This window comes from Drosophila novamexicana, unplaced genomic scaffold, assembly GCF_003285875.2.
Source record: "Drosophila novamexicana strain 15010-1031.04,08,12 unplaced genomic scaffold, DnovRS2.1 tig00000462-arrow-pilon, whole genome shotgun sequence".
NCBI classification, from domain to species: domain Eukaryota; kingdom Metazoa; phylum Arthropoda; class Insecta; order Diptera; family Drosophilidae; genus Drosophila; species Drosophila novamexicana.
Window position 1 is genome coordinate 3,269,173 of NW_020824806.1, and position 12,898 is coordinate 3,282,070.

General features: G+C 39.3%; 1 protein-coding gene across 1 annotated transcript in view; it reads right to left on the minus strand.

Moving 5' to 3' along the window:
* The window catches only part of LOC115760792, a 29,178-nt gene extending 22,758 nt beyond the window's left edge, over positions 1–6,420 (minus strand). Inside the window, exons 1-2 of the mRNA XM_030702288.1 lie at positions 6,395–6,420; positions 514–589 (exon numbers count right to left, since the gene is read on the minus strand). Coding sequence (XP_030558148.1) covers positions 514–568 — 55 coding nt within the window. The 5' untranslated portion in view covers positions 569–589; positions 6,395–6,420. The remainder of the gene's footprint in view (positions 1–513; positions 590–6,394) is intronic.
* Positions 6,421–12,898: the final 6,478 nt, after the last annotated feature.

The window sequence follows — 12,898 nt, forward strand, 5'->3', positions numbered from 1 at the left end:
CCGTCCGTCCGTCCGTCCGTATGTATGAACGCAAGGATCTCAGAACCTATAAGAGCTAGAGACTTGAAATTTTAGATGTAGATGCTCCTAGTTCCCGCGCAGACCGATAATCGATAACTTGCTCCGTTTCCAAGCAATCGGTAAAAATCGATATCGATATCATGTTTTTTGGGCAATTTTGGTAAATATCAAGAGCTAGAGTCACCAAACTTGACATATAGCTTCTAAAATAGAATATATATATGCATTTGATGTTGGAAGAAGAGGGTTCAGGGTATCCCCTAGTCGGGAGCTCTCGACTAGAGCCTCTTACTTGTTTTACTTACAAAACCCCTTCCTTTATATTTGTAGGTCAACTAACTACTGGCTTTGCCAAGTGTATTCAGCTAGAAATTTAGTTGAGAGCGCAGCACAATATTTATTTGATTTCAACATACAAAAACCTTTGCCAAAACTATTCAACGTTCAGCTAAAATGCTGTCGAGCTCGAATCGAAAAGTCTTTATTGCATACCTGAACTTTTGAGGGCACGTTCCTCCTGTGAGCTTAAGCTGGATTTGGGTTCCATTTTATGTTTATATATCGCCAACTGCAAGCATAGAAGTATGGAATAATCAATGTAAGTACATAAAATAATACTTAGTTAACTCTGGAATTTTTAAGTTTTTACACACTAACTCCGCCGCGTTGCGGCGAGTTTGAGTTAAAAGCTTACGGAAAAGTTTGCAAAATCATTTTATTATGCTGCTACTAAGAGCACCATTTTAAAATACGCTTATGGGTTTTAAGGCAAAAACCAAATATGAACTTTTAACAACATTTTAGGACAGCTCGTTTCGCATGTTTAGAAATTTGCGCAGCATTTTTGGGATTTTATTTAAGTCAAATAAGTTTCAATGAGCCATTTAAGAAAACAATTCACGTCAAGTGCTTTGTGCAACGCTTCTGCAAACAATGTTGACCGTTCTCGTATTACACGAGACTGTGCCTCGCCCCAACTGGCACTTGCCAGAATTTGGCTAGCACATTTTGGGCATGAGTCCGTTCGCGTGTGTCAAGTATCAGTTTTCATAGTCGGCAAATAGTTAAAGCATATTCACGCCAACATCTATGCCATTTACATGGGAGTATGCAACATGTATCGGATCATGTTGCAACCGCATTCATATTTAGACAAATCGACAATTTGTGTATTGGATTGGGCCTTGGTCGATCTGGCGGATTGCAGTGCGACCCAGCTTGACTGGGTAATTGCCAGCACGGCCCATTAACTTCTGGAGTAGGGCAATATAAACATAAATATATAGCTAATATTATTTTCAAAGCCATAAACCTGTGCGTCATGCCGCCTAATTGCCTTTTATGATGACGCGAAACATTTGCTTAGTCCCGAACCACCTGCGAAATCAACGAAAGGATAACCGTGGGAGAAGTTCTTCAAATTAATGATGGCGTGGGCCTGACAATCCCCGACAATGTTGTTTGTCATTGTTGGGGTTTTGGTTGTTCCCTTTGTTCCCCCATCTTGCAACAACCGTTCCTCTCTCTCCCCTTCGTCTTTTCTTTCCCTGTCTCTCACTGTCTCTTTGGCCTCAGTGTTCTGAGTTTGACGGATTTGTGCGCATTTTCAGATTAATGCTGCGATTATTGTTTACCGTCGGAATTGTGCACAGTGGGGCGTATGCTTAATATATTTGTTGCGTATACGACCTGTTAACTTTTGGTTGCTTCTGTCGATAATTTAGATTGAAATTGAAAACTTTTAAGCACACATTTTTCTTTAAGAACAATTGAGATTTATATAAGCTGTTAATACTCTTCTTTTCAAGCATTGTTTATAATGCGATTGACCCACTGTGCGGCTGCAAAGACAACATCCGCAGGAGCGCCGTCTTTTATATGCAAAATTTAACCCAGAATAGAGTCCCGTTCGGTCGGTGGGTTAGTGGGTTGTTTTGATGGGTCTGGGTCCACGAGTTCGTTGGGTAGACCGAGCCGCCCTCTTCATTTGCCACAGAGTCCCGTGCACTCTCGGCACTCGGCTCTTTGTATAGCTTCGCACGCACGATTTAAGGATAACGAGGATGGAATGCAGGAAGCGAGGCAAATATTTACACAGTTGGATGATTTAGATAAAGAAGACATGAACATGAACCATAATACGAACGAAGAAGCCGAACTGTCGAGCGAGTCGCTGGGGCCGGAAGGGGAAAATAAGCCCGAGACATTATAAAAGTGGGTTGGCATTATAAAGGATAAAGAAATTTGAATACAATGAAGAGGATTTAAATATGCCGGGATTGCCGAACTTCTCAGCTGCTCACTTCTCAGCTGCTCAGCTGCTCAGCTGCTTTTGTGGCCGGAGCCAGCAACAGGAAGCCAACAACAATAATAACAATATTAACAACAACTTTACGAAATTGTTAACAAAATTAATGCAACTATCGTGTTGCTGACTTGAGTGCTTCCTAATGAACTGTCCGACAATCTTAGCCTGTCAATTTCAGCAATTGAAATGCGCAATTTAATTCCAGGACTCGCCCATAGATATCTAACTATTTGGAACGACCTGCACGTTTCAGCTTTTGCTTTAAAGTCGGATCAGGAATACTCGCATGCAAAACAGCGGGCATGGATAATTTATTCAAGCAGGAATACAAAAAAAACACACAGAGAGAGGAGAGGAAATGCAAATGCAGATGAGAGTGTGTTTGTTTGTGCGGATGCATGGAGTATGTAAAAGCAGCCAGCATGTTGTAACTCACACACACACACACACACATATATAGACACCTGCGTCCGGGAGCGGTAGTCCTTGTCCTGGTTCTAGTTTTAGTCAAAGGTGAAAATGGGCTCACTTGAATTTCGTGTACCGTGTGAAATCCAGCGAAAGCTGAGGGCTCAAGCAGATGCCGCACGTGCCAATGGCCAAAATGCATAACATATGCGAAATATGTCAGTTTCACACAGCATTTAAATTATTTGTGTTTGTGTCAACATTTGGAATTCCATAAATTTTAGCCAGTCGATGCATACACAATCGCATCAGAGCAACAACTGCACACAACTTATCCGCCCGACTGCCACCCAATCCAATCCAATCCAATCCTCCTCCTGCTACCACTCGAGCTGCTTGTTTATTTGCTCATTCGTTTCTGCATATGCACTACAAAAATTGAAATGTATGCGAGTATTCAAATGCTCTTTCCGTCTCCTTCTTTCCCTCCCTGGGATTGGCCAGCTATCTCTGCGCCTCTCGCGCGCTTATTGTCTCATGGCTGCAGCTGAAATTCCTGACCGGAAATTGTTGCACAAATGCTGGCCAATTAATTTGAAAAATAATGGAAAAAAGCATTATTCTGAGAACGCGCTGAGCGCAAATAAACACCGACTGAAGAATGAAAAATAAATTGGCAGCACGTGAAGCACTTTGTTTTTTATATACCATACACTGCGCAGAACAAGCTCTTTAATAGGTATTAAAGCAAATAAAGGAATTTTCATGGAATTAATCAGAAATCTGCTGCAATATGGTTGCGAACAATAAACTAATGAATCTCGACAACGTTTCAAAAAGAAACGAGCTTTTGTAGACAACAAAAGGGTTACAAGAAAGTTGAATCATATGATTTATATTTTTTGGAAAAGGTCGATGCGAAATTTTGCCTTTTTATGTTAAGCAAAGTTCGTTATGTATTCATATAAAATGTCAGCCTTTTATTCATATGATTAATCTATTGTTGTGGGGGAAATGCCCATTTTTTAAATGCATATACTATTGCATATATATACATATTCTCCTTAACTTCACCTGATCGATGCGATTTTAAATCGAACCGCTTCGAAATTGATACTGCAAATACCTTAAAGACCAGTTGCCAGGACCAGTTTTAAAGGATTTGAGCTTTCACTAAATATATATAAATATTTGACAAAATAAGTCTGGGACAAAAGCGTCAATATGAAGTATACTATATACCTAATACTTATACATACAATTCTAGAAGCTACAAGTCAGATTTCTCTATCCGATAAAACCTAACAGACGGACAGACGGTCATGGCTAAATCAATTTGACTCTTTCTGCTGATCGAGAGTATATCTATTTCCTTCCTTCTCTCTGTTACATACATTTGCACAAATATGTACATTATACCCTTTTTACCCATATTCCATGAGTTTAGGGTATTAAAAGCCAGGTTAACAAATCGAACCTAAAAGTTATGGAGCTTGTGTCCGCAAGCTCTCCCGTTTGGCCGCCTCAAATGAGGCACAAAAATAGTTGTGTGACCTCATAAAGCCAGACATTTGTACAAACATACATCTGAATGTTACATAGCCAGGTGTTATTGTTGTAGTACAATAATGTGCATACATAAGTAGCCGCACAGAGTAAAACTTTTCGCTTTACTGTCCGCAATGTGGTTGGTTGTGTGTTGCCCACATAAAAGCAATGCCAAAAGGTCCTTTGTGCTGTATACATTATGAACGTAAATAAATACGAGTGTATTGAGGATTACGAAAATATAGTGAAAATCATTTTTGCGGTTTTTCTTTTAAGTCGATGGCCTGTGGCTTCGAGCACGACGCGTGCCACAGAGCACAGAGCGAAGCGCAGAGAGAGGCGGAAAAACTCCAATTCGGCATGTACTTAATAACTGCTTGGCAAATGAGGACTCATCAATAAGCATTCCGCTTATAATTTATCTAAATTAGTTTTATTCTGTCATGCCTGAGCAGGGCGAGATCAACAAATAAATGACACTTCACTTCACTTGGCCATTCGTCTGCCTTCTCCAAGCTGTCGGCGATAAAAGTGAGATAAATCAAAAGCAATTACAAACATATATTCTCGTTAAATGCGCAGCCCCAGGGGAAGTTTTCCAGGAAATCCGTATGTACATACATCTGCTGCTATCATGCGTACATATATGTATGTACATATATATGAATGTATGCACATACATAAGCGAGCGGGCCCATTGTATTCGTCTGGCGGCTATCTGTATTTCTGGCAAAGTAAATAATTAAGCTGATTTCCCAGCAGTAATTAAGTTTCTACAGGTGCCCAGCAGTATTTCATTAAATCTTTAATGCAAACTGATTACTGCGTGCAGACAAACTCTTGCCGCAGGCAAAATAATGTCCATGATTTTCATATTTAATGCAAATAAATTCAAGTGTTGACCAAGCAAAATCGACGCTAATTAGAAAGTTAACTGTCAGTGCTTTTATAAAGACAAACAACAAATAAATTACAGCACTTGAAACAAGTGCCAAAGAACATTTGAGTAAATACTTTCAGCTCTTCAATGTGGCATATAAATGGATCTATGCTCGAGGCTATAGTTGGGCGGAGGAGCGGTATTTAAGAACTGAAATATCTGAATTTTCGAGAAATAACATATCTTACGTTCAGCTCGTAAGATCTCTCAAATAAACTGTAAAAGCCCAGACTACAAATCGATATTTATCGTCCCATATAAAATAACCTAATTTACGGATAAACGAATTATATAGACTGAATAATTTTTACTGATAATCCAATAAAGCAATAAATGCATTCTATATTGGATTATAGAGCTGTTAGTATGTCTTCTACAAATTCTTCCTATGACAGCAACAAGCTGTAAAAGCCCAGACTACAAATCGATATTTATCGATTTCGCGACAATATAGGAGTTTATTTGAAATAAATCTATGCTGCATTAGGTACAAAATAACACAAACTACGGATTTGATAAATGTATATATATTTTGACTGGGCAATTGTTACTAACAAACCAATTAAACAATAAATGCATTCTATATTGGATTAAAGAGCTTCCCTTTGCTATTGTTACTTTGTTACTATGAGAGATATATAAGCTGTAAAAGTCCAGACTATAAATCTATATATATATATATATATCGATTTCAGAACAATAAAGGATTTAATTTGAAATAAACTTGAGCTGCGTTAGGTATAAAATAACATAAAATATGGTTAAATAGACCGAGATATTATTGTCAATAAAGCAATTCTATTCGATTAAAGAGCTTCCTTTTGCTGCTGTTAGTTTGCAGTTTTGCAGATTTTTGCTATCACAGCTAAACAACTTCCATATAATGCTAGCCAAAGCTGATTGACAAGTATGCAAAAAAAAAAAATATATATATATATATATATATATAGCTTATATCCCATTTTTAACAGCACCTTTCATAACAGAATTAAAAACATGCCTCTGCAATAATAAATAAATCATAAACTAAAGACAGTTTCTCTTCAAGCAATTTGTTATTTTCGAATGCACAAAGAGGCAACATTTTCAAATATTAAGTGCAGATTAAGACATATTCATGGCATTTCATTAAGTTCAATTATTGAAAAGTATTAACATATATTGCTTACCAAAGTGCAATAAAATTTGATTATTATTCTATTTGAATTTGTAGAAAGTTTTGTGGTCGTAGGGGTAATCCGCTTGAGTTATTCGATTTAATTGTAAAACATTTAACTGAATATTTTCACGAGTCACTTGAATTTTCACTTTGCGTTGACAAGTGCCTGGAAGTGCTTATTTAATGCCTTATTCATTCGCTGCAAACATTTGCACATTCACCAAATTCATCAGGGCTGATTAAAGATGCATGCTCCGGGGGAGGGAGAGGCAGCCGTAGGAGATGGTTAAATTGTCCGGGCTGTTGTGGGTGGACTGGGTGCCCGAGGTGCGAAGACTTTGTTCGCTTTTAATTTAAGTCTGACTGAGTAAAACAACAAAGAAAACAACAACAACAACACTGCAAATATATCCCGCGGGCCTCAGATAATGTCATCCGATTGGGGAGCACCGCACGAGAGCAAAAAACGCGCGACAACAAATACGTAAAGCGACGACGGAGACGATGGCGACGATGGCGACGATGGCGACGGCGATTTGCCAACTGTTTGGCTAAGTACTCCGCAGACGGCGCCACACGGCACCCACAATAGAACCGCCAGCGACAACTTTCACCGCCTAGCAGCAGTTAGGCGTGGGAATGTGTGAGGAGCAGGACATCGGCTTAGCTCCTGGGCACGGCAATGTGTGTGTGTGTGTGTGTGTGTGTGTGTGTTCCCAGAACTTGACACAATATAAACAATTTGTCTCTGCAACGCGTCAAAATGGGCAGCTTGCCGCCAAACACCTGAACAACGAACCGAACTGAACTGCAGCTGGAAGTGGGCCTGACTAGGAGCAGCTACAGTAGCGTCCCAGCGTTTCCAGTAGCAGAGCACATCCCACTGGCCGAGTAATCCCGTGTTGATGAACCGTTCCGTCAAGAGTCCAGCGCGCAACTGATACGACAGCGGCCAGCTCGGCGACGAACTGGTCCAAGCACGAGACTCGTCTGCTCCTGCTCTTGTGGATGCTGAGTTCCGTTTGAGCGCGTCTGCGCACCAAATCCCATACGAATCTCTTCTCTACTCTCTCCTTTTAATACTGGGAACAGATTGTGTTTCTGTAATGCATTAATCTCGAGTTACATGATAATGCTTGACTTGGCGGAATTGGTCATTACGATGGATATGCTTTGTTATATCATCTTTGAGATATTCGCTATAATTTGGCTTAGTTATAGCATCTTCTTTAAGATATCGACTATAATTAGACTTAGTTATAGCATCTTCTCTGAGATATCGGTTTTAACTAGGCTAAGTTATATGATCTTCTCTAATTAATTGATTATAATTAAGCTTGGTTATATCATTTGTGGGATATCAGTCATAATTAGACTGTGTTATATCTTCTGCTCTGAGACATAATTACATTATCTTCTCTGAGATATTGGTTATAATTGGGCTAAGTTATATTATCTTCTCTGTGATATTGGTTATAATTAGGCTTGTATATCAACTATATTATTAACGAATCGAACCGGTTTCCTGCTTTAAATTTCGATTCGTCAACCTGGTTTGTCAACATGCTTAAGTCCAGATTTTGGCTTGGAGTTTGGTCTGCCTTATAATTTTATAATATTTGCTGACTAAATTTAATTTTTATCAAATAAGATCATCCAATAAATATGGTAAGATCCAAAACAATATATTTATATGCTAATATTGGCGTGGGTTAGATAAAGGAGATATCTGGAGATGAGTCTCCCTCAAAAGATTTTTATTTTGAACCAAACCATTTTTTAAACTTTGTTTAAATTAGTTAAGTTCAGTAAAAAGAGATTCCCAGCTCGAACTGGTTTGATAGATAGAAATTTTAATTTAGGTTTTGTCAACTCTTCTATATTATATTAATTCCATGGAAGACAGACATTTCAGTCCTTTAATGCCCCAGGAATCTAGAACTGCGAGCTGCTCTTAAGAAGTCTTCATCATTTGATTCTGCCTTCATTCCTATCCCATATTCCTATATTGTATACCTAAAATATGGCACTGCGTATTGAATTTCCAAGTATGGATTGCTGCAATTGAAAAAGTCGTTTGTGTTTAGTTTTTTGTGCACAAGCAGTTTAAGTTTAGCTTCAGCGAGCTATTTGGACAGAGCCACAGGCAAACCAAATTTGCATAACAGTTTGCAAAGGTACGAGTATATTGGACAAAAAAGAAAAGAAAAAAAAGTTGAAAAAAGTATGAAAAACAATCAGCCGTGAAGCTGTGGCCACAACGGCTGTCCGAAAATTTGCGCTGGCTCACGCTCGTTATCCGGCTGCCATGTGTATACTCTGGGTCCACATATTCGGACAGCGTCCAGCACAATACGCTGGGGGCCCTATTTGGATACCGTTCAATGCACCAGGGACTCTACTATGTATGACAAACAAACATAAACATTGTGTGTGCTGAAATGGAGACCGTAAAGTATCGTATACTCCGGCTCCTTAGCTGTTGCCGTAGCCACAGCCGGAGCTCCTGGATGGCGATAGATGGGCGAGTGTGAGTGAAGAGCTGTTAGCCTGTTTGCGTGGCGCGCTCTAATTAAAATTTTGGCCCAGGGGCTGCACTGCCCCCAAAATACTTTACGAGGTTTAAAAAGAAAAACTGAGCTAAACAAGTGCCAACAGCTTAATTTGGTCAAGTTATGGAACGTAATAAACTCGCGCCCAAGGCGTATTATTACCACAGAAAATGTTGCGACCAACCGGCGTAAAAAATCATAAGTTTATAGAGCGCATACATATTGAAGTACATATTGGCAATATACTTATATGCTCTAGGAGAGTTCGAATATACCATAATCCAAAAGGAAATATGCCTCACTTCTTCATAAGATTATAGATTCATATGAAGTACACACAACAAATCTGTTGTATATAGGAGTACCACACCCAGATTTATTTCAGATCTTATATACCTATAGTCGACCCAAGTGTTATCAAAATAAATATATGTAAAGCTAAAGAAAGTTGGATTTAAGGATTTAAGCAAAAGCTATTTTCTAGGTGTCTTTGGAAGTCAAAATTCTTTGTCAATTGTTTTTAATATTTCAAAGCAGAGAAAATCTAGCAAAACTATTTTTCCATTGATGAATCTCTTAATAAAAAGGTTTTGTAGACAAGCTCGCTGACATGTCCTGCCAAGTGTCCTGCAGGCTAAATATTTAAATACATACTTACAGCTCATTGCGTCAGTTCACTTTTGATCACATGCAACAATTTTTTAATAATATATATAATTTATATATTTATAGTGCATTAAAGGTCTGATAAAAAACGTTTGTAGACAAACTCACTGACATGTCATGCTAAGTGTCCTGCAGCTTGATCATTTACGTACATATTTTACATATGTTATATTTATAACATTTTGCTAGTTAACAAACATATTTTGCAGATGTATTGAAATGAAAGACATTTATATTATTTCAAACATGTTCACTATATAAAACAAACATATATATATATATACATCTGATAGGCTTATAGATTATTGGGATTTATAGACTTATAGGCATACAGGAATATCAACAATAAAGGCCACATTATGTTTGATAGGATGATGAATTATAATGATCTAAGCATTTGTTATTTAAGCTCTGAAATGTTTCTAACTTGTTGAACAGGTGAATGTAGGTATAGAGTATATCTATAAGTAAATAGTTTATTATAAGTCCTTTGTCAAGCTCTCAGCAAATTGTTACTTCCAACCAATCATTAGCCTAGTTCGTATGCCAACAATTTAATAATAAACTGTTTGATATTTTGTGGCTGTATGTTCTAAAAATTGTGCCATAGTCAGCGCAGCTTGATTCGGGTTCGGTCAATTGGAGTACTCCTGTTATGCATATTAATATGGTTCATGTTGTACTCGATGTCAACTCTCGTGCGGCTCCGGGCTCTGAGCAGAGTGTGTCATTAATTGTGCTTTACAAACTGTTTAATTACCTTTAACTGTCACGGTATCACATCATGCTCGTCATGTCAAACACGCTGGGCCGGGCGTTGAATGGAACATGAAACATGACCTGAGCATCAGCATTGCCTGTGCCAGGCGCAAAGTTTTAATTGATTTCCTGCACTGCAGAATGAAATGAAGAAAAGTCATAATTCATCACATCCATAGATGATAAATGTACATACATATAGATATAATTTGCTGCTGCTAGAAAGTCATCGCAAGATGCGGCCAGACGATTCCGTGTTGCAAGTTTGGCTTTGGCAGAGTGGAAGCCCGCCCCAGCTCGTAAAGTTTCGTTTAGGGCAGTGCATTTCTTGCGGCACAGCACTCAAAAATAAAGGCAACAAAGTGTTTTGTATTTTGTTGGTTTGTGTGTTTGCCACTGTGGCAAGCCAGCGACAACACACATAAAGTTGTCAAGCACTCGAGCGTTGCCAAAGCCTGACGGCCTTATTCTCTTGCCACATGCCGCATGGCCCGGTCTACAGCCCTATGGTGGAGAGATAGAAGCCAAATGTGCCATTTATAATTTAAGCGGGATTAAAGTTTCTCCCACAATGGGAAACTTGTGCTGCCTGTGCCTGAACATGCCGCGCGTCAAAAACTTTTTATGGCCATCGGGCGGCGGCATCAGCCCAAGAGTTGCCTGCAAATTTGACAGCAAGCCGCGCCCCAAACATACCAAAGCGGATTAGGCGGGCAGCCGGCCCAAGGCGCACTCCAAGTGCTCCACACACCTCTCGTCTTTTGCACAGAGATTTCTGTGCCGGCGACTTCTTCCGCAGCTGCTGCAAAACAATTGCAGTTTGGCCCTACATTTTGTTTAGGGCCCACAAGGGCGGTCGGTCGTTTGGCACCGAAAAGCACGCGGAAAAGCACGTGCAAAAAGAAACAAACACAAACGCAGAGCAACAAGCATTGCAATTTTGCAAATTGTCTTGAAATGCCAGAACGTTTTTCCGAGCCAGCGGCCCAACGCAGCGCTCGGAAATGCCACCGGCATTCGTTGGATTAATTATGAAAAATACCCACGCCCACATTGAAGGAGAATGCATTGTTGTGCATTTTATACAAAAATGCGCCCACCTTTGCTCACCTGCTTCCAACCGCTCTCTGCGTGTGTCGGGGGGGTCAGCAACTTAATTGTTTGTTAAGTGTCACAGTCCGGATGGTTATGCAAGTGGGTGGTGCACAGTGCACAATAGCATCACTTAGCCACCCAATCCGTGTGTCCGGATGTGTGTCATCGGCCATGTTTTGACACTTGGAAGCAGTCGCCGCACTTCCTGCACCAGCTGCCACAATACCTGACTGCCCCACTCGCAGTTGCACCTCAAGGCCGATTGTCTAATTTGACGCAAGTTATTCACAGCAGGCTGTAAACTATATCTGGCTATTAAGTGGACTAATTCGAGTCCTTGCCGAAACAATAGAACATTTGATAAGTAACGAATATGTTTCATTTAAATACTTAAACCATACACGATTCGTAAAATGTAAGTTCCGATTGACTGACTAACTGATTGGTGACTTAGCCCATAAGAGCCAGGACCCACCCGCGGGGCGGAAACTTTCGAGCTCAGGCGGTTTGGACGTAAACTTTATTATCTTTCGAGAGTTTTCAAATTATTTGTGTTTATATGTGTGTATTTGTTATTATACCAAACGCAAATGAAGTTGACTTTCCGCTGCGCTGTAAATTAAATAAAATGTATTTTTAGACAGTGCCCTACTACGCGATTCTCATGAAGTCAAGTAGGCTCTGCAGATTGCATTGCTTTGAAAGTTAGCGAAGTGTTAAATTAACAAGTTGTGTTGGTAAATTAATAAACTTTTTACTTGTATGTACGAATGTGTATGTATGTATGTATGAATGTATGCATGTGTGTATGTTTACATATGTATGTATAAACGTTTGTATGTTTATGTGTATCAAAATTTCCCACCCCATAACTCGGTCAAATCTCATCCGATATGCACGAGATTTGGCTCTATGTTCATGGTTTAGTCCCTAGATCAATTTGTAAATGCATATAAACATCTATATGTGCTTCTAAATCTGTACTCTTATACCAAATGCAGACTAGCTTCACAGTCTGGTGCTCCGTAAATGGAAAATACTATGCATTTCTCATTATGCTTTCCCCATAAGTGTTATACTAACAACTTATGTTGGCAATCTAATAAGCTTTATCTCTACTCGTACTCGGGCTATAACTCCCTTTGCAAGCTTTCCCTTTCACTTTAGCTCATTCTATTTGCTTTCCTTCTCCTACTTTTACTCTAACCAGCTATCTACCATCTTTTGTGCTTTCAGTCATGTCTGTGGCTTCCTAATCGTCCATGTGTACGTGAACCTCTGGGGTAAGTACATAATTCCACATATATGTGTTTAATTATTTATTAATAAGAATCAGAACTGAGCACAAGTATAATTCAGTCGAAGCAGCTGTATGTAGTCTTATCCATTATTGCAAAAACTCAGAGAGATTAGTTTGCATCATTTATGTCAAATCGCTCACT